Below are 18789 nucleotides of genomic sequence, written 5' to 3'. Positions count from 1 at the left end.
GTGAAATTAGTTAACAGAAGTAAACCGTGTACTTTGGCGTCAAATCGAATCCTGCTTGAACAATTTATTTTTTATCCATTTAAATTGCTCAATAAATTTAAATTTAATTGAAAATTTAAGTTATTTAACAAAGGACGTCAGTTCTTGTCTTAACTAAAATGCAGCAATTTTTTTTTTACTTTTTTGGATCAAAAGATTGATTAAAAGAATAATTCAGCTAGCTTATAGCTTCACTACTGTTGATAAGTTAAGTTGACCGCGAAACGCCCTTCTGTTGTTTTCTGCGCTGATTGTTGCATTTATTTTATTTTTCAAAGCTGCTGCTGGTTTTGTTACAAAAACGTTTAAAAAAGCTGTCTCTACTCTGTGATTTGAAATTACATTGTTGATCAAACTAGTCAAAAAAGTTAACGATCTGATTATGTAACTCTTCATGTTGTGTTAGATGCAAACAAAACGCAGCACTTTCAAACCTTTTCTTTTTATCAAGTATTTTCACATTGTGAAAATTCAATTAAAACATGAAAACTCTGCCATAATTGAAAAGCTCATTTTTGGATACTATTGACCGACTTCTATATTGGTAAGTGCTTCATGTTCTAAGAGTGGTTTTCAGACTAAAACGTGTGCTTTTTCCGCTCTAGCCTTTAATGAATAGAGAAATACGCTGTTTCCATTTTCCACGCCGCGTTTGATTGCGTTTTTTCCTTATTTCAGCTGCCAACATATAGTGGAAAAAGAAGGAAAAAAGAGATCGAGGCGTGTTTTGTGACAGCCGAGCGTCTTCAAGATGAGTTACTCCAAGAGTAAATACGTGGACGATTCCCTGATGGAAGATGTGTTTAACAAGTGAGTGGCCAACATGTACTTAATTGTATTACATAACTATTTGTTTCTCCTAACTGTTACGCAACTAGTTCTGGCATGGTTAAGGTTTTGTGTGTATCTCTTGATTCGCTTGCCATATCAAATAATTACATTTCATTTAATTCGTTTTTTGTAATTTGAAACTGGTTTAAGAATTTTTGATTCCTTTTTTTTTATACGTAGTGTTGTGCATTATAGTGTACAAAAGGGGGATAGTTATCGCTAGTTTTTGTCATTCTTCTTCTGTAGTATAAGGAAGATGATCAGAAATGCTTAAGCTGGAGTGAATTATTCAAACCACCATTCATCATTTCTGTGACAGTTGTTTTTTATCTATTTGATTAATTACAAATAAACATAGACGGAGCGAGTTTCAGTCTTGATTATTTTTTTCCAACCGTTTTCAAAAATGTCTTTTTTAATCCAAGCTTTCGAATAGTTAACTAGTTGGGCATTGCAGAGGTCTTATTTCAGTAGCATTTAACGACCAATCGTAGTTCCTGTGCTTCGCTGACCAACCGTAAATTTGCCCTAAAGGCGGAGCCCATATATGTTAACTCTGAGCGCGCGCCAAAAACTACTCAATTTTTTGGCCCAAACCTTCAAAAATTATCTTGGTTCTTTTTGACATTTCAGGAGAAGTTTTGAATCACCCCTGTAGTTATGATTTTAATTATTTCATGCTTATATCGGTGCTCCAGTGAGATATTCACATGATCAATTTTCGCAGTTGGTTCAATTGCCGAAGATCAGCTGTTTTAATGCTTATCGAAGTTCTTTTAGATTATACTTATCACACTTGAGAAATTGTATGGCCATTTAATAAAAATTTTCTTGTACCAGTTCTATTTTGACTAGCTAATTGCTTGCAAGTTTTCTACGTTATCTAGTTTTTCACCATTCTTTCGACTTTTCTGATCCAATTTTTCCAGTTTTTGTGAAGAATTCTTGGCGTGCCTGCTTAAAAATTGCTCAAAACTTACTGAGTCTTTTGTTTAAAAATAGCATGGTTTCGGATTGCTGATTTTTCCCCCGTTATGAGCCTTTAGTTGATTTTCAACTAAAAAAATAAATTTGTTCTTCTAAATAGAGAGTTTTGTAAATTTTTGGGTTATTCGAATTATTGTTGGATTTTATTGAACTCTTAATTTGTGTGCAAAATGGGTTCACTGTCTGCTGTGTATGGGAACGAGGAGTGTATCTGCCATAGATTGAACAGACTGGGCAAGTATGCATCCAGACAGGAACTGCTGGACGAGATCAGAGACCTCAACTTAGACTTAGAGAGGGAGAAGAAGATGTTGGAGACTTACAGACACCGCTATGAGGCGAAGCAGGGCGAGAGTTTCAGTCTCACTAAGAATCTCGACTCGGTCAAGGAGTACCAGGGTTCGCTTATGAAGGAACACAAGGTAATTGCAAAAGACACCAGGCTAGATTTCAATTGGTCGAAGCACTCCTCAACTACTTGCTAACATGTATTTTCAATTCAATTTTTTTTCGATTATCAGGGGAGTCAATTTAGTTCCTTTTTCGGTGGAGGGGAGCAGAAAACATTTAAACATTTAATTCCAAGGAAAAAGCGCGCACAATAAGCCACAAAAGTCTGTTCAAGCAAAAGAGTGTGTTCTTTTCTTCAGACAAAATCATAAATCGTTAAACTCAATGATTGAATTGAATGAAACTGAGAAAAAGTAAATGAGAGTCGCTTAATGTGTATTTGTTCTCACTCGCTCTCAAGGTCATTCTGTCTGGTCTCGTGTGTTTCTGGTTGACTTGATTAAGTGTCGGTCGGTGTCTGTGGTACTTGTGAACAAGTGTGTCTGTTCAGGAGTTGGAGCAGAAGTACGAGCAGCTGAAGAAGCAGAATGAGCACCAGAAGACAGACATCCAGGTGTTGAAGAAGGAGCTCGACTCCAAGGAACTCAGCTACTTCCTCAACCGCAGGAGATTCATGGACACCTTGCACGTCAGTACAGTCAGTACACACGCACACACACTCCATTTGTTTGCTTACCCCCCCCCCATACATCCCTATAATTCAATCTGACAATTATTTGTTGATGGTTACTGATGTCTATCAAGGAAAAATATACTTACAGACCATAACGCATATGAGAATTTGAACCAGGTCGAATTTTTTATGGCCATTTTTCATCTTGCAGCAGAAAATGAGAATATTTTAGAGTTTTTTAAAGTTTTTTTTGCCCCTGATTTAAATCGGGGCTGTTGTAATTGCGGGGCAAGTATCATTAAGTGGCTCTGCAATCCCAGCCTATGTCAAGTTAATGCGTGGAAAGTAATAAAAGTAATTGCACATATAAGATAGTTATCAAGTTGGAACAGTTGTGTTTTCAGGCTATTCGATGTCTGGTAAGAAACACTTGATCAGTTTCATGTCACACATAATCAAGTTTTTTTTTCATTTTCAAAATAGATGTCATGGTGTCAAGACAATACTTATGACATGACATGACATGGCATGGCAATTATCATGAAATTAACATCACTGCGTAGTTTCAGTTTGATTAGTTTTGCGAGAGCAAGCATCTTCACTTTCTCATAAGCTACATCTCATAATTCAGTCATTTTACCACAAGCAGAAGATTTCTCGGTACAATGAGAATTTATAACTTCATTTGCTCAGATTAAATGGCGCGAATGAACTAGGAGCTGAAAAGCTTAAATGAAATTGAAGTTGACGTTGATTGTTTCTGCCAGGACGACAGGTGGCTGCGTGAGCATGACTTGGAGAGATCGAGTGGGTCCAAGTACAAGTACTGGCACTGGAGGCCCTGGCTGTACAGACACTACAGGGACCTGTATGACAAGTACTATCCCTCCACCTCCTACGATCCCAGCTGGTACTACACCCCCTCTCCATATTCACCCTCCTCCGCCTCCGCCTCCGCCTACGTGTCGTCCCCCTACTACCCCTACTACTCTTCACTCTATAGATACCCCTATTCCTCATACTATAGGTCAGTTCAGTTCCCTCTCGTCTCAGCCGAGCACTTTCTTTCCTCGGTCTATTCAGCCCAATTTGCGATAGTTAGAGCGGGAATATTGAAAAATCAAAATTCTAAAAAAAAGCAACTGCTATGCTGTAAGTTTGTCAAAGTACGAAGCTGTGGTACCGCAACTGCTACTGCCATTGCAGTAACTATGCAGTCCTCATATATATTGGCCTTGATAGTGCTACTTACATCTGCCACTGCTATCGCAGTAATCAGATAGTCATCACATATTGACCTTGATAGTGCTATACATATTGTTATCTATAAATTATATAATTCTATTATAAAAACCAAGGTCAAAGAATACGTGACCTTTTAGAAATCCAAGAGAGTCAATCTCTCAGGCCTGTGGCTAAGAACACAGTCAGTAACAAACTAACAACAGAAAAGAAACGGTTTCATTATGGTTAATTAAACTCTTTCGAAACCACTTCAGTTTTCACTATAAAACCTCAGAGGTATTGTTAGTTACCACATGGCGCAGCCAGCAGGATCCGGTTTCACTGCTCAGGATAATAGGACTGATCTAGGAATCCCAGTATTTTGGGCATCCGCAAATTCAGACCCACCTTGGAGTTTTGAAACGTGGCTTGACCAGTTCCTATTAGCTGTTACAGTTAAAGAGAATGTGGATCCAGAAATAATGTTACAAGAACCTAAACCGGTATTAGAAGAACCTTTACCAACTCCTGAAACACCAGCACAAAACGAGGATGAGATTGCGACAACAGAAAGAGAAGCTCGGAACAGATTGGCTCGAGATAGAGTGGTTCAAGAAAATGAAGAACGGACACTAAGAGGACCTAGAGTGGGACACAATGTATTCTATCACGAAGTGGGCAAACGGCTAACATCGAGATTATTCCTCGCTTTAGGAGCAGAAGGGAAGAAAAAATTTATACAAAAGAACCCTCACACAGAAATATCCAAACTAGGGTTTCGCGATATAATTCGATTAGCAAAACTCTCATTTGAGAAAACGAAATGTATTACCTATGAGAGATACAAACTGTTCACACGATCCCACGAATCAAATGAAACGTTGGAATCTTTTCATGCCGCACTGACTGCACAAGCAGCAAAGGCTGAATTGGGAGCGTTGGAAGAAGAATTGGTACGAGATTTATTCATCTCAAGAATGAAAAATGCTGTCCTCCAAGACACATTGACTTTCGAAACATTCTCTCCAGAAGAAGTGTTAAAACGTGCACTAAAGTTTGAATATAGCAAACAAACAACTCAAGCATTCCAAAAATCTTCAAACACAAACAGCTCAGGACTGTTTACAACTCCACAGATGAAGATTAAACAAGAACCAATTATGGCAATCGGAAACAAAGGGTATAACCCTAGACGTCAAAATCAAAACAGAAGAAAACAGTACGAAAATAAACCTCCAAAAGGTAAAGGAGATCAAAAACAATGTACGAGATGCGGTAGAGCATTTGTAGAGAATCATTTAAAAAATTGTCCGGCAATGGGCAAAACATGTAAAAATTGTAACAAACCTAATCACTTCGCTAAAATGTGTAGGTCTCAACAAATTAACGAAATTGCAAATGAAGATTCGAGCTCGGGGGAAGAGTGCAATCTTATACAAACATTCGATTCATGTGATGATTTTGAAATCATGTCAGTAGAGGAAGAGTGCACTTCCATCATGGACATAGAAAAGTACATCACAAAAAGGATTTCGGAAAATGCGTACAATAACGAAAGAGGTCAGAATAGAGCATTGACGGAGAAGTCGGGTAAAATTGAAAAGATCGAAATTCGCAGAAATCCCAAATCGCATCAAATTAAAGCACTTAAAGCTTTGGTTAAGATTGATAGTCATATTTTGAATATGACTATAGATACTGGCAGTCCAGTATCACTCCTGAATTGGGCAACAACGAAACAGATTCTGGAAGGACCTTCGAATTCAAAATTTATTCCGGCAGAAAAGCTGAACCTGTCTGCGCAGTTTGTGGATTATAATAAACGACCTATTCTAATATTAGGAGCGTTAAAAGCCAATCTACGTTCGGCAGGTTGGGAAGTGTTGGGAGCGATGTTACTGGTCACAGAGAGACGTATGCGGTGCATATTAGGTTTAGATCTTCAGAGTAAACTAGGAATTCAAACCACGCAAAAATCGGCTCCAACACGAAGGTCCAGGTTTGATGTGTTACTGTGCGAACAGTCAGATAGTTGGAAGATTTACTTTTATAAGAAGTTCAAAGATCTATTCGATAGACAAGGGGAATCAAAAAATCACATGGTGAGTACAAAATTTAAATATCCTCTGTGCCCTATTCAAGAGAAAGGTAGGAGAATTCCTATACACATTCAGGATAAAGTTCAAACAGAACTAGACAAGCTGCTCACAGAGGGACACATTGCGAAATTAGACAAATGCACAAGCGATTGTTTTATTGCCCCAATTGTTATCACAGTAAAAAAAGACGATTCTATTAAATTAGCCTTGGACGCCAAACCCATTAATAGACAGTTGTACAAAAATAAATACCAGATGCCTAATGTGGACGAACTGATTGATGAGGTTAGCCAGATCATCACATCAGCATCAGAAGGCTCTCTCTTTTTCACCGTGTTAGACCTGAAATATGCTTATAGCCAGATAAAACTAACTGCTGAAACAGCAAAACAATGCAATTTCAATATAATAGGGGGTAATGCAACGGGTACGTACAGATTTCTGACAGGTTTCTACGGGTTGGCAGATATGCCAGCCGAATTCCAGAAAGCGATGGATAGAACACTAAACCACGCAAAGAATACCTTTTGTTTCTTGGATGATATTCTAATTGTTTCAAAGGGGGAAGCTAAAGAGCACGAGAAATTAGTACACAATGTGTTGCAAAAGTTGGACGACGAAAATCTCGCATTAAAAATTTCGAAATGCGAATTCCTGCAGCCCGCAGTGAACTGGTTAGGTCATAATTTGTCAATACAGGGTATAATTCCAAAAGTTACTAAAACGGAGGCAATTGCAAACCTTCAACCCCCCAAATCATTAAAGCAACTCAGATCGTTCATGGGTAGCATCAACCACTTAGCGAAATTTATCCCAAATGCGGCTAGTTTAACTGAAAAACTTAGACCACTACTGAAAGAAGAAAATGAAAAAAAGAAGATGAAAAATGTCCGGTTACCAGTTAAAAAATTTGAGTGGAACGATCAACACTCAGTAATTTTTGAGGACATAAAAAGGGCAGTTGCTAATATAGCCTTGTTAAACTATTACGATCCAGCAAAGCAATCTAGAGTAAAATGCGATGCAAGTCATAGTGGGCTCGGAGCTACTTTAGAACAATGGTCTCATCAGAGCGATTGGATACCGATCGCATTCGCTTCCCGGTATTTAAATGCTCAAGAAAAAAAATATTCTACCAATGAACTTGAGCTATTAGCAGTAGTTTGGGCGGTAGATCGTTTCAAACATTATCTACTAGGGAGAGAATTTGTCATAGCAACTGACCACAAGGCATTGACATCAGCTTTGGGAGAACATAGATCAAATAAAACGTATCAATCTCGTTTGACTAGGTGGGTTGACCGATTATTGCCCTTCCAATTTAAAATTACTCATATTCCCGGAAGGGATATGGGTATCGTTGACTACTTGTCAAGAGAACCTAATGGAGAACCGTGGCCAGAATCGGAACTGGATGAGAGATTCGTAGTAACGTCTATAGAAAGTTTCCATAAAGCACTCGACTGTTTAAACAGTCGGTCTAGTGAAACAAACCAAAGTAGCACTATGAACATTCCAGAACATTCTAGAACATCAAGAGAAATTAACTACTGTAAAGACAGCTCATCACGCGGTTGCTATGACAACCAGTTTGTTCAAAACCGGACAAAGCTCGACCGGAACGAGAACGGTCAAAACTCAAGTTTTCAAACAGTTGAGAAGCACAAAAACACATTGGACAGAATAGCTCGTGAGAAACAGTTGGTCGATATTTCAAAACTCAAAAATAAATTAAACTCCAAACAATTAGAACCTAAGGAAACGGCGTCATCGAAAAAAATGGAAAGAAGTGAAACAGGAAAATCAAAGAAGATGAAAAATAAACAGAACGGAAATCAGAGGGAGGACGATCAACTAACGGAACAAGTAACAGAAACCACCTTCTCTCGAACACGGATGGTAAAGAGAGGTGCTGCATGCAGTCGACAGGAGTCAGAGGATTCTGATTCAGATATACCGCAAGTTGAGTGGAGACCAGTGAGAAAGACGATAAAGCCTAGAGGACTTAAAGAAATACAATCTGGAAAGGCATCTGGAACTAGTGGAACAACCCTGATGTCATTTTGGGACCTCATAGGGGCAGAAAGACCAGACAATCCAAAAAGTCTACTTGAATTAGAGGCACAGACAAGTCTACTTGAATTAGAGGCACAGACAGCCTTGGCAGATTGTAATCGAGGTGACCAGTCATCACAATTGAATACCCAAAGTGAAATCCCCCAAATTATTGAAGTGGACTTAACAGCCGAGAGCCCTTCGGAAAGCCCAGAAGTCAGCTTAATTAAAAAGGAAAAGACATGTCACGCTTCCAGGAAAGGCATACCAGATCAAAATAACGTGCGTACTGATATCAGTCTGGACAACCTAAACAAACTATTTGATAGAAGCCTATTAGCGGAGCTGATATCAGAAGACGCCTGGATGGACAGGCTGCGGCGGGTTATTGAGAGGAACTATCGACACAGCTTCGAGCTGATGGGTCCATATACCAACCCTCTCTGGCACCAACTCTCAGTTGTGGACGACTGCATCCTGGTTGACAACAGATTAGCTGTCCCGGAACAATTGCGTTTGGCAGTCCTAAAGAGAATTCACCGCGGTCACCCAGGCCAGGAAGCGATGCTAGATGTGTCAAGGTACCTGTGGTGGCCGCACATGCACAAGGATATCGTCAACCTTGCAGAGGAATGCAGAAGTTGCACCCGCTATGGTAAGAATGCAAAATACATCATACCAAAAAATGCTACGAAGCCTCTGCCGCTGCTCACGCAGCCAGGTCAAGAAATTCAATTAGACTATGCTGGCCCGCTTGAAGATTTCAAAGGAAAAAAGATTTATCTGTTGGTAGCAATAGATAGGTATTCTAAATTTCCTTCAGTAAAAATCACTAAATCAACAGGGGGAAAGTCGTCAATAAAATTTCTTCGCTCATATATTGATATACATGGAATACCTGAATCAATTAGAACGGATCAATTTTCCGGGTTCAAGGGCAAAGCAATGAAAAAATTTTGCTCCGACAATAACATTGAACAAAAATTTTGTCCAGTTGGCGACCATCGCGGATGCGGCTTAGTAGAACGCACTATACAAACCATCAAGAGAAGGTTGGGAGTAATGTTACTCGATGAAAATGTAACGTCGATAAAATTGTGCTTGAGTACGATAATTCGCGACCTTCGTTGGATAAAACAGAAGACAATTCAAATGTCGCCATTTGAAGCGCACTTTGGGCGATTGCCAAAAACAGAATTTAAAATTCTCAGTGATAGGTTCTTACAAAACTCTGATCGTTTAGATAAGGAACATCTGGAGCGCTCCGCCTTGACGGCTTCGCAACTCAAAAAGAGAATCGACCAATCTCGTGACAACTTAAAGATTGTCCGGAAGGGACAAAACAGCCGAGATGTGAGTCCATTATTCAAAGAGCAAGTCGTCTCGGCAAAGGACCGAGAAAGAGCGCGGGCCCTAAAAGAGCTTCTGGAGGCCAATGCAAGATGGAACCAGACTCGACGTGATACTTCGGCAAACGACCTAAAGCGTACTGTGGATGAGACGAGTACCATTAATCCCGAGCTACGCAAAGAAATGCTATACTCGTGGGAGCGGGGGTTCGTTGAAGATAAACCGGAGGCCATTTCTCAGCAACGTCAGTCGTCACCAATCCTGATACGAAAAGACGAGGGGAGGAAGAGCGGTAAGGCCCTCACGAAACCTCTAAAGGGAAGGGTCGTGGCCGAAACGCCTTCCACAATTAAGACGGCTGCAGGGTCCATTTACCGGAAAAGCGATATTGCAAAGGTTAAGGTTGCGGTGCATGATAAGGAGAAAAACAACAATAGACGATCCCCATCGGGAGAAGAGCCTAAGAAAAAACAACAGAGGCAATCGAGGCGACAATCAGACGAACAAGATGAGGCTGAATTGAGTCAGTCGGATGAAGACTTATTGCTAGAGCAGCCAGGTGCAGCGAAGGAAAAATTTCAGGATAGCCCAACGGTGATCACTTCAAAAGACACCCTACAAGGCGGTGGACTGAATTTGGCGGTACGAAGAGCGAAGCCAAACTTGGCTGGACCATTCTCGAAATCAAATAAGGCTAAAGTGAGCCCAATCTCGACGAAAGACGCACAACAAGTCATATTACAGAATAAAAATGCTGCGTCAGCAGCAGAAGTAATCGAACCGAAGGCGCCAGACCACGCATGTTCGTCGAACACTATCAAGAACAAGAAAGAAATTACACGCACTACATCTCCTGAAACAATCCTCGACACTTTCAATAGTAAGGATTTATCGGCGAATGACTGGAATCGATTAGCGGATCAAGTACTTGAACGAGGAGTTCAGCGCGCGGCGGCAGAGATACTGCATTCGAGAGAGGATGCGAGAGACGACGAGGAATTGATGAATCCTCCGGGGTTTTCTGACGAATCCGAACTTGAGGAAACATCAGTACGGAAAAGCGGGAGATCGAAAAAGGGACCATCCAGATACGGAAACCCGATTAAGCATTCAGTGAAATCAATCTCGTTCCAGAATAACTTATTGGACTTGAACCAAGCCGCGCTCGAAGCATATAGAATCAAGCTTGCAAATTTTAAACCTGGTGCTTCTAATTCGGTGGAGACAAAATTTGGTCTGCTGGAAAAACATCTATTTAGGAGAAAGTTTGGCAGCGAAGCTCTAGACATAACCCGTTCATGGAACGCCGAGTGGAGAATCCCGTTACAGTTGGAAGAGGAACATGAAGAGAGAGATGGAAAATGAGTTATCTAATACACAAAGCCAAAACTTCTTAAACTGAGTTCTAAAACTCCTATTCATTATTATTTAAAATTTTAATAACATAGTATAAAAATTTTCTTGATCGAGGGGGTATGTGGTACCGCAACTGCTACTGCCATTGCAGTAACTATGCAGTCCTCATATATATTGGCCTTGATAGTGCTACTTACATCTGCCACTGCTATCGCAGTAATCAGATAGTCATCACATATTGACCTTGATAGTGCTATACATATTGTTATCTATAAATTATATAATTCTATTATAAAAACCAAGGTCAAAGAATACGTGACCTTTTAGAAATCCAAGAGAGTCAATCTCTCAGGCCTGTGGCTAAGAACACAGTCAGTAACAAACTAACAACAGAAAAGAAACGGTTTCATTATGGTTAATTAAACTCTTTCGAAACCACTTCAGTTTTCACTATAAAACCTCAGAGGTATTGTTAGTTACCACAGAAGCAAAACAAATTTTGAAATGGAAACAGTAAAAAATGTTGACTGTTTTTAAAGGAACGGGGTTTTAATATCAGAAAAATACCAGATTAGGCACATATTGAAGCGTTATTGAAGCCTTATAGCTTTTTATTTGTTATTAACTAGAACCCGCTTCGTATGATTGATAACGAGACGTTTCGCTCAACTCATTTGACAAAAATTGACCACATTTCTCAATTTGTAAGCAGCAAGTACTCCTGGCCATACTATTCGAGCTACCTGGCTGGCAGTGGCTACTACTCTGGCCTGGACACCACCGCAACCAGTGGTGACTGGACTCTTAGAAGGAAGTGGGACCTGGAAGACAAAATGAGTTCCATCCAAAGGATGACTGATGACCTGAAACTGAACAACTATCGCATGCTCAAAGACCTCAAGAGTGTCAAGTCCGCCATTGACCTCTAATAGAGGGGGGGGGGGGCAGAACTCACCATGGACCCTGCGGTTACAGGAATACGAACTGAATGAAAGTTGAAACAGAGTTCTTTTCCACGGATTGTTTTCAGGAATTTATCAATTTTAGAGCTTGTATTCGGAAGTTTTTAAAGTGTACTAGAAAATTCCCTTATTTGAGGTTTTCCCTAATCTGATTATGGAATTTATGATAAAGCGTTAAGTGTCAGCCTTGGTTTTGGTTAAGCTTAGCGAGAATTTTTACAAATAATGATCTAAAAGTTATCTGACGCTTGAAGTTATACTTACATGTAATTGGAAAAGAATTCTACAAAGAAAATTTATAATAGCTTCATTTACTCTGTAAAAAAATGCCAATTTATTACTCCATTTGATATTGTTTGCTCAATTTGTAAATAACCGAATAATTTGTTAATTTTCAAATTCGACATACTATCTTTGCAATTTTTGATACTCCAAAAAAGTGAATGTTATTTATAGCTCAATCTGGAGCGACGAAATTATGCACGACAATTTGAAAGATTAACCAGCAAAGACGGGTAGATATTGGGACTTGGCGGTCCTGTTATGACTAAGTAACCTAGGAATGACCTTTTCAATGACGTGGTTGGCACAACAGCATTTAATTTTTCGGACGTCCAGAAAACCCACATTTTTGAAGTAAAATAAGGCACTTTTTTTCTCCAAACAAACAACGCTTGAAATTGTAGTGGCCCTACTGTATCATTAATATTGTAGATTCTTTTTCCGGGGAGTCGTCTCCTCTAAGCACGCTTTCACTCTACTTAACGGCCGCAGAGTTTCTCTACTTTATACCGTGTAATAACGGGGGACACCAAGACACGATATGATCCACAATCGCGAAACGGTTATGTTGGTGGTTAGACTAAATCGGCCGATCAAGGGATTACCCATTTTCCCCCCTTTATTGCTGCTCTTTTCGGCTCTCCTTTTACGCTTCTAGCTAGTTCAGCAAATCGTGGACACAATGTGTAAATTCTCAATCGCAAAGAAAATAAAACAATTTACAGTGCCCTTAATGAGCTAACTATTCTATAGCAACTTCTATAACGCAGCCAGCGTCCCGTTCCCTTCAATCGCTCATCAGTTTTCGGTTGTCTAGAGTCAAAACTCGCCTACTCTAGCAGAGCAGTGAAACAACTAGTTCAACCCGGTACTAAACTCGGGTTGCAGCGCAACTCGCTCACTAGCAATAGTTGTTCTCTTCTCTGATTGAGAACCAACTACTCTTAATAGTAGCCAACAACTTTTCTGACTCTTAAAGGCTCTCCGGTACCCTCCAATTCCTTATCTTTCTTTAAACTTAGTTTTACTTAAGTCACGCCATTCCCTATCAGTCCTGACATCCGCCTAAATCACCCATCCGCACATGTTTTAAGACTATATCCCTCCTCTTGTCAACTCTGGCACGTGCAAACTTTGATTTCTTTTATCAATCTTTTCCCACTTAATAGATACCCGGCATGCGGTAGCTGTCTCAATTTGACCAAGCAATCAAATATCATACGAGTCTAATCAATCAATTCCTGAACTCTGTGAACTTCAGCTCTTGAGTTCAACTCAACCTCCAAACCATGCTATGTCTACTCATTAATTCTCCCATGGTCTTTATTTTAATTACCCCGTTAACGGTCCGACCTCCCAAGAATAGGGAGAGACCCTTTTCATTGGTAGCTAATTCATTCCAAGCATATCTACCTGTACTCTATTCCAATCCCGACTTTCTAGCTATCAAAGGAACGTAATTCGTCTTTTAGGGGTCAAATCAAACCAGAAAGTCACCACCGGGAAGCCAAGTAAAATCCCCGTCCACTCATACTATTTAGGAAACTTAAATCTCATACCGCGGTCCTTTTACTATCAGATTGCTCTGGGACTACTTTTCTTTAGTCTAATTGAATTGCTATTAAAAGATCATTCGCCAAGCTAAACTGAACCCAATGTTTACCAAGTCCATTTTGAATTAAATCCACTACTCCAAGGTTGCAATGTAAGACTGTATCTCTATCGGTTTCTGCTCTAATTCCCAATATATAAGTTTTGCTCTCAATTTTTAGCAAGGTGACCCATTCTCATTTCTAGGGGTTGGGCTGGGAAATACGCCACTTTCCGGTGTTAATCTCGGGGCTTTCCATGCAATTTTTGGGTCAAAACGCCCAAAGGTCAACTTAAGGTCAAACTTCCGGGGTAAAATCTCCAAATTTGGGTTCAAGATCCCATGGGGGTCCTAACTATCAAGTTCCATTCATATCCCATTATTACTTCACAAGTTATCCCATTTCTTAGGTCCAGTATCACTTTTTTCGGAAAAAGGCTATTAACACCGGAAGGAGTCGCCGGAGGGTTTTCACTCAACAGGCAGGGGTCTTTTTTCGAGGTCCGTATCTTATGTCCATTGCCGCAATAAAATACTTATGCCACCGTTCATCGTTTCGCGTAAATTGCCTATTTCCGGTCTAAGGGGGCGTTTTTCCAAGTTCTAAGAGCTTCCGGAGCAACTGCCGGATTTGATTCAAATTATAATACAAGGTGTATCTTGCCACTACCTATCATCCCTCCAAATTTCAGCTCCCTGCGCTCATCGGTGGCCGAGAAACGTCTTCCGGAAGTTAGGGGTGGGTTTGTTTACTTATGGCATAAAACTGGAAGCGGGGGTCTGGGTTTCCAGCCTTAAGCTTCCTTAACTAGGCCTACAACATACTAGAATTTGAGCCCAACACCGCCGCTAGTTTCCGAGTTCTGATAGGGCCATTTACACTTCCGGGGACCGTTATCACTTGCCCCCCAAGGGTCTGAGGGGTCCCGTTTTTTGTATGCCCGGCTCAAATCATCTCTAGTATCGCTCCTCTGATTTTCATAACATAAGCTTTCTTAGTTCCGATTTTGGGGGGGGGGGGGGTTCGCCGATTTTGTCAAATTTTGTTTTCTGGCATAGGAGGGACGATATCTTCGAAGATTGAACTATTTCGAACTTTACCCTTTGTTTGCTGTACTTCTTAACTTAATGTCGAACCAATCTTACGCTCAGGTTACTATAGCATGTAAGACAGTAAAATCGCCAATTCTACAAATATATTCAAATCCTGCTGTTCAATTTTGTGTAATTGAGGATGAAGGTAAAAAAGCTAACAAAAGAAAACAAAAAAGTTGAACCAATTAATAATTTAACACCGATATAACTTTCCAAAAAATTGAACAAATAACAACCTGTTGGCACTTCTACCTTCGAGAAAAAAATATCACTCAAATTTTACGTGCTATCATGACCGTGTGAATTGAACAAAAAGGAAATTAAATCGATAACCGGCTGGATTTTTTGTTTTGGTAAGACCGAACAATTGGACATCATTTGGTTTCATGCGGCGATGAATTTAACATAAAAAAGCTGCAAGCACTGAAAAAAGTTGGGCTCTCATCATTGCTGCTCATGCAAGCGTAATGTAAGGCAGGAATTCATTCAACTTTTGCCAACTAAGTATACCAAGTTTAGTACCAAAACATTCGAGAAGTTTAAGGGCAATTTCACTACACAGCACATGATCTATTTACAGTTTCAATGAAGTGTTCTCCTTCCTGCCTGATTACAAAAAAAAACTTATACATGAGTGGAGTGCAACGCAAAGTGCTGCGACAAAGTAGCGTCAAGACCACCCTGTACTTCAGGAGGACGGAATTCGAACCCCGTATTAAAGTTAGTTATATTTTGAAGTTTGTTTTGCGTTAATTAAGTGAATAACTTGTTAACTTTCGAAATCGAAATAACTTTCAAAATTTTCGAAATCTTACTTTTCAAGTTTGGTTACTCAAAAAAACGTGAGTGAATCACATTTGCAAAAAAAAACTGGAACGACGACAAAAAAGAAATAGAAAAAAAATGAAATATTAGCCAGCAGTCGAATAGATATAAGGACTTGGCGATCTTCTTCTGACCAAATAGCCTAGGAATGATTTGTATCAAACAAAAAAATCACGAACAAAAAAATTTCAAAAATGAAAATCAAATGTAAGAGGGAAGTGCAAAAACTAATGTTTTGAAAAAATGCAAACGTTAAAAAAATCATTTTTGAAATATTTATGCTATCGCTTTAATCTGCTTACAATAGGTAAATTCACAATAGTTAAGTTCACAATGGTTAACTTGTTCACCATCCAAAGTTTCTGCTCACGCCTTAATCTGTTAACAATACTTAAGCTGTTTACCATTCAAAACTTCATTTCGCTATGAACACGTTATTAACGTTTTTCAAAAATGAAAATCAATCGTGACGGGGAATATAAATAAACAAAGGATTTGAGCGAAAGATTTGCAAATGTAAGCAAAAAAATCAAATCGATTTGCCTTAATGCACATTGGAATGATTTATTTGTTTTTATCTGTTTGTCAAAACAATTAAGTTGATCACCTTTGAAAAATATTTATAGTGTGATCATAACGAAGTGGAATTTTGAAAAGTGAACAGCCAAAATATTGTTAAATGTTGTGATCAGAAAACGGCGTCAACAGAAATTTTAAAAATCGAAAATCAAACGTGAGGGGCAAAGTGTAAAAAAAACCAAGGAATTAAACAAAAAATTCGTGATTGTAAACAGGTTTGCCCACTCTAGGTTTGCCTCAACTAGGTTTGCCTCAATGCAGTTTTGAAGGATTTATTCAATGGTATTTTTCTGTTTATAATTGTTAAGTTCACAATAGTTAAGTTCACAAAGTTAAGTTGTTCACCATTAAAAGTTTCTGTTCACGTCGTATTCTGTTCACAATATATAACAATACTTAAGCTATTCACCATTCCAAATTTCATTTGTTATGATCACGTTATAAAAGTTTTTCAAAAATGAAATGAAAATGGGGGTAATGGATTTAAGTCAAAAACATGAAGAATTGCAAAGTTAAAAAAAAACTGAATAGGTTTGCCTCAATTCAAGTTAAAAATTTTTTTAGCCCGCTTTTTTTATAGCACCAAATGTAGTGTGATTATAGCTCATTATAGGCAACTTGGCAATGATCAAGCCATTTATTCTTAAAAAAATGGTCGTGTAAAAAACATCGTCGTGCTTTTTATACCATGATTCATGACAGATAGCAAATATAGTCAAAGTTGCTAGTTAACAAGTCAAAGTTTTTATGGAGAAAAAAAACAATGCAAGGACGACTATTCCGTAATGTGTTTGAATGTCGGAATTTTAATAACCATCAGTTTAAAAATAAACATTTTCAGCACGAATGTGCTGAATTACAAAAGAGTGGAAAATAAAAAAGCATTCAACACTGCCAAAATATGATTTTACGACGACTAAAGAAAATTTATTATGCTTTCAAAAACTAATTCGCTAGCATGCTAGAGTTTGTAATTTTGTGAGATTGCTTCTGACAGTAAAAAAAAAACAAGTTACTCTCTTCACTACGGGTCCTACGCTTTCACAAGTGAGCATTCAACAAAACTTTTTCCCGATTTAATTTTTGAAGTTCGAGCAAACCCGAAGTGAAACTTGTGAAAATGATGTGTCGAATCATTCCTCTTCTTTTGACTTTTTGAATTACTTTAGTTACCATGTTTTGTTTCCAACTTTATGTTTCAATCAGAACTTACAAAGTTCGCACGTTTACAAATGAAAAGTCACGAATGACTCGAGTAATCATTATTAAGAAATGTTATGGTCATTAACAATAACCTGTTAAAAAATAAATTTTGCATCTTCGACAGTCTTGAACGGTCCCGATAAAACAGCCCAAAAGCCCATGAAAAAGCCCAAAAGACATATTTTGTTTTCTAAAAGTGTATTGCTGTCTCTATTTTTGCGTTGGCAAAGAACCGAGTTTTGAGTCAAAACACTTGTATAAAAACGGCTCAATTGCCAGAAAAACGTTTCACTTATCTTTAATTTGAACATAATTTTATGTTTTTAGATATATTACATACTCAATTTTTTGCTGCTGATTTTGTAAATTACTGAAGTTCGCTTGACGTAATAATACGGTTTACATACAAACAAAAGCAATTCAAATGTCTTTAATTTGACCATAAATACACAATGATTTTTTCTGTAATTAAATTCGCATTTTTTTGCTGCTGGTAATGCCAAAACAGTCATAAGAATTATTATTTTTTGGTCTCTTCCTGCTGCTGCCTAAAGGTATGTTTCTGCTGGTCAGATTTCAAAGGATTCTATGGTTACTAATGACTCAAACTCGGGACTCTAAGTATAATTTGAAAAAATGTCAGTGTTGTGCAATCAAATCTAATAGTTCTTATGACGCACTTAGTATCAAAACACAAGATTTTAAAGAGTATGCGCTCCAGAAAAATATCAAGCTGGGTACATAAATTCAAAAAGAGCGGTTTGCGCAGATATAAAATTATCCTTATAGTGACATTTTGCGATTTATTTGAGCCCTGAAGTTCATGTTAAATGAGAAAAAAAAGAGTCAGGCTTGACAAGCCTTATAACTTTGTTCTATCCAGATTTGTTTGTATGAATTTCATATTGGAATAGCATTGATTTGCGGAAAATTACCTCTGATAAAAAGTAAGGTTGAGGTATTTAGGTATGAACAATCTTCTTTGTACATTAACTAAGGATTAAAAGAAAATGAATAATTTTGTGATAATGAAAATGACTGTTCTAAAAACTAACAAAATCAGTGAAGTGATCGACAATGGTCGGTTTAAAGCATATTTAGTAGATGACTAAACAATACCGAAGGTCATTAATTTGAGCAAAATGAACAACTCACAACATTCCCCAACGGGAAAAAAAAACTAAAATTTACAATTAAACTAAAATTAAATTCTATATGCACGCATTTCTCCCTTCAAAGTAGTGTTGACAAATTTTACAACCTGCAAAAAAAATGAAAACAAGTCCGTTGGTGCCCAACATAGGAAGCCTGGAGGTGTCAATTTGCCCGCATTTTCGTCTCGAGTCC

The 18789-nt window shown here is 38.5% G+C and overlaps 3 protein-coding genes across 4 annotated transcripts in view; all 3 read left to right on the top strand.

Annotated features, from left to right (window-relative positions):
* Window positions 1-18789, top strand: part of LOC134853382 (uncharacterized) — a 540493-nt gene that overhangs the window by 225874 nt on the left and 295830 nt on the right. The window lies entirely within an intron of this gene.
* Window positions 400-12097, top strand: LOC134853346 (uncharacterized). 2 transcript variants are annotated; one of them, XM_063869324.1, is made up of 6 exons: window positions 400-583; window positions 718-849; window positions 2078-2279; window positions 2699-2845; window positions 3589-3848; window positions 11618-12097. In XM_063869324.1, the coding sequence occupies exons 2-6, from the start codon at window positions 791-793 to the stop codon at window positions 11832-11834; spliced, it is 885 nt and encodes a 294-aa protein (XP_063725394.1). In that variant the 5' UTR covers window positions 400-583; window positions 718-790; the 3' UTR covers window positions 11835-12097. The 2 variants fall into 2 exon arrangements, with proteins under 2 accessions (XP_063725394.1, XP_063725402.1); XM_063869332.1 differs by having other exon boundaries at window positions 408-583; window positions 2699-2836; window positions 11618-12088.
* Window positions 15466-18789, top strand: part of LOC134841241 (uncharacterized) — a 39770-nt gene continuing 36446 nt past the window's right edge. The window contains exons 1-2 of the mRNA XM_063857100.1: window positions 15466-15547; window positions 17958-17996. Of these exons, the coding sequence (XP_063713170.1) occupies window positions 15466-15547; window positions 17958-17996 (121 nt within the window). The remainder of the gene's footprint in view (window positions 15548-17957; window positions 17997-18789) is intronic.

The sequence above is a fragment of the Symsagittifera roscoffensis genome, chromosome 1 (genome assembly GCF_963678635.1).
Source record: "Symsagittifera roscoffensis chromosome 1, txSymRosc1.1, whole genome shotgun sequence".
Lineage (NCBI taxonomy): Eukaryota > Metazoa > Xenacoelomorpha > Acoela > Convolutidae > Symsagittifera > Symsagittifera roscoffensis.
The sequence above is the reverse complement of the archived record's forward strand: the minus strand, read 5'-3'. Positions and strand labels throughout refer to the sequence as shown.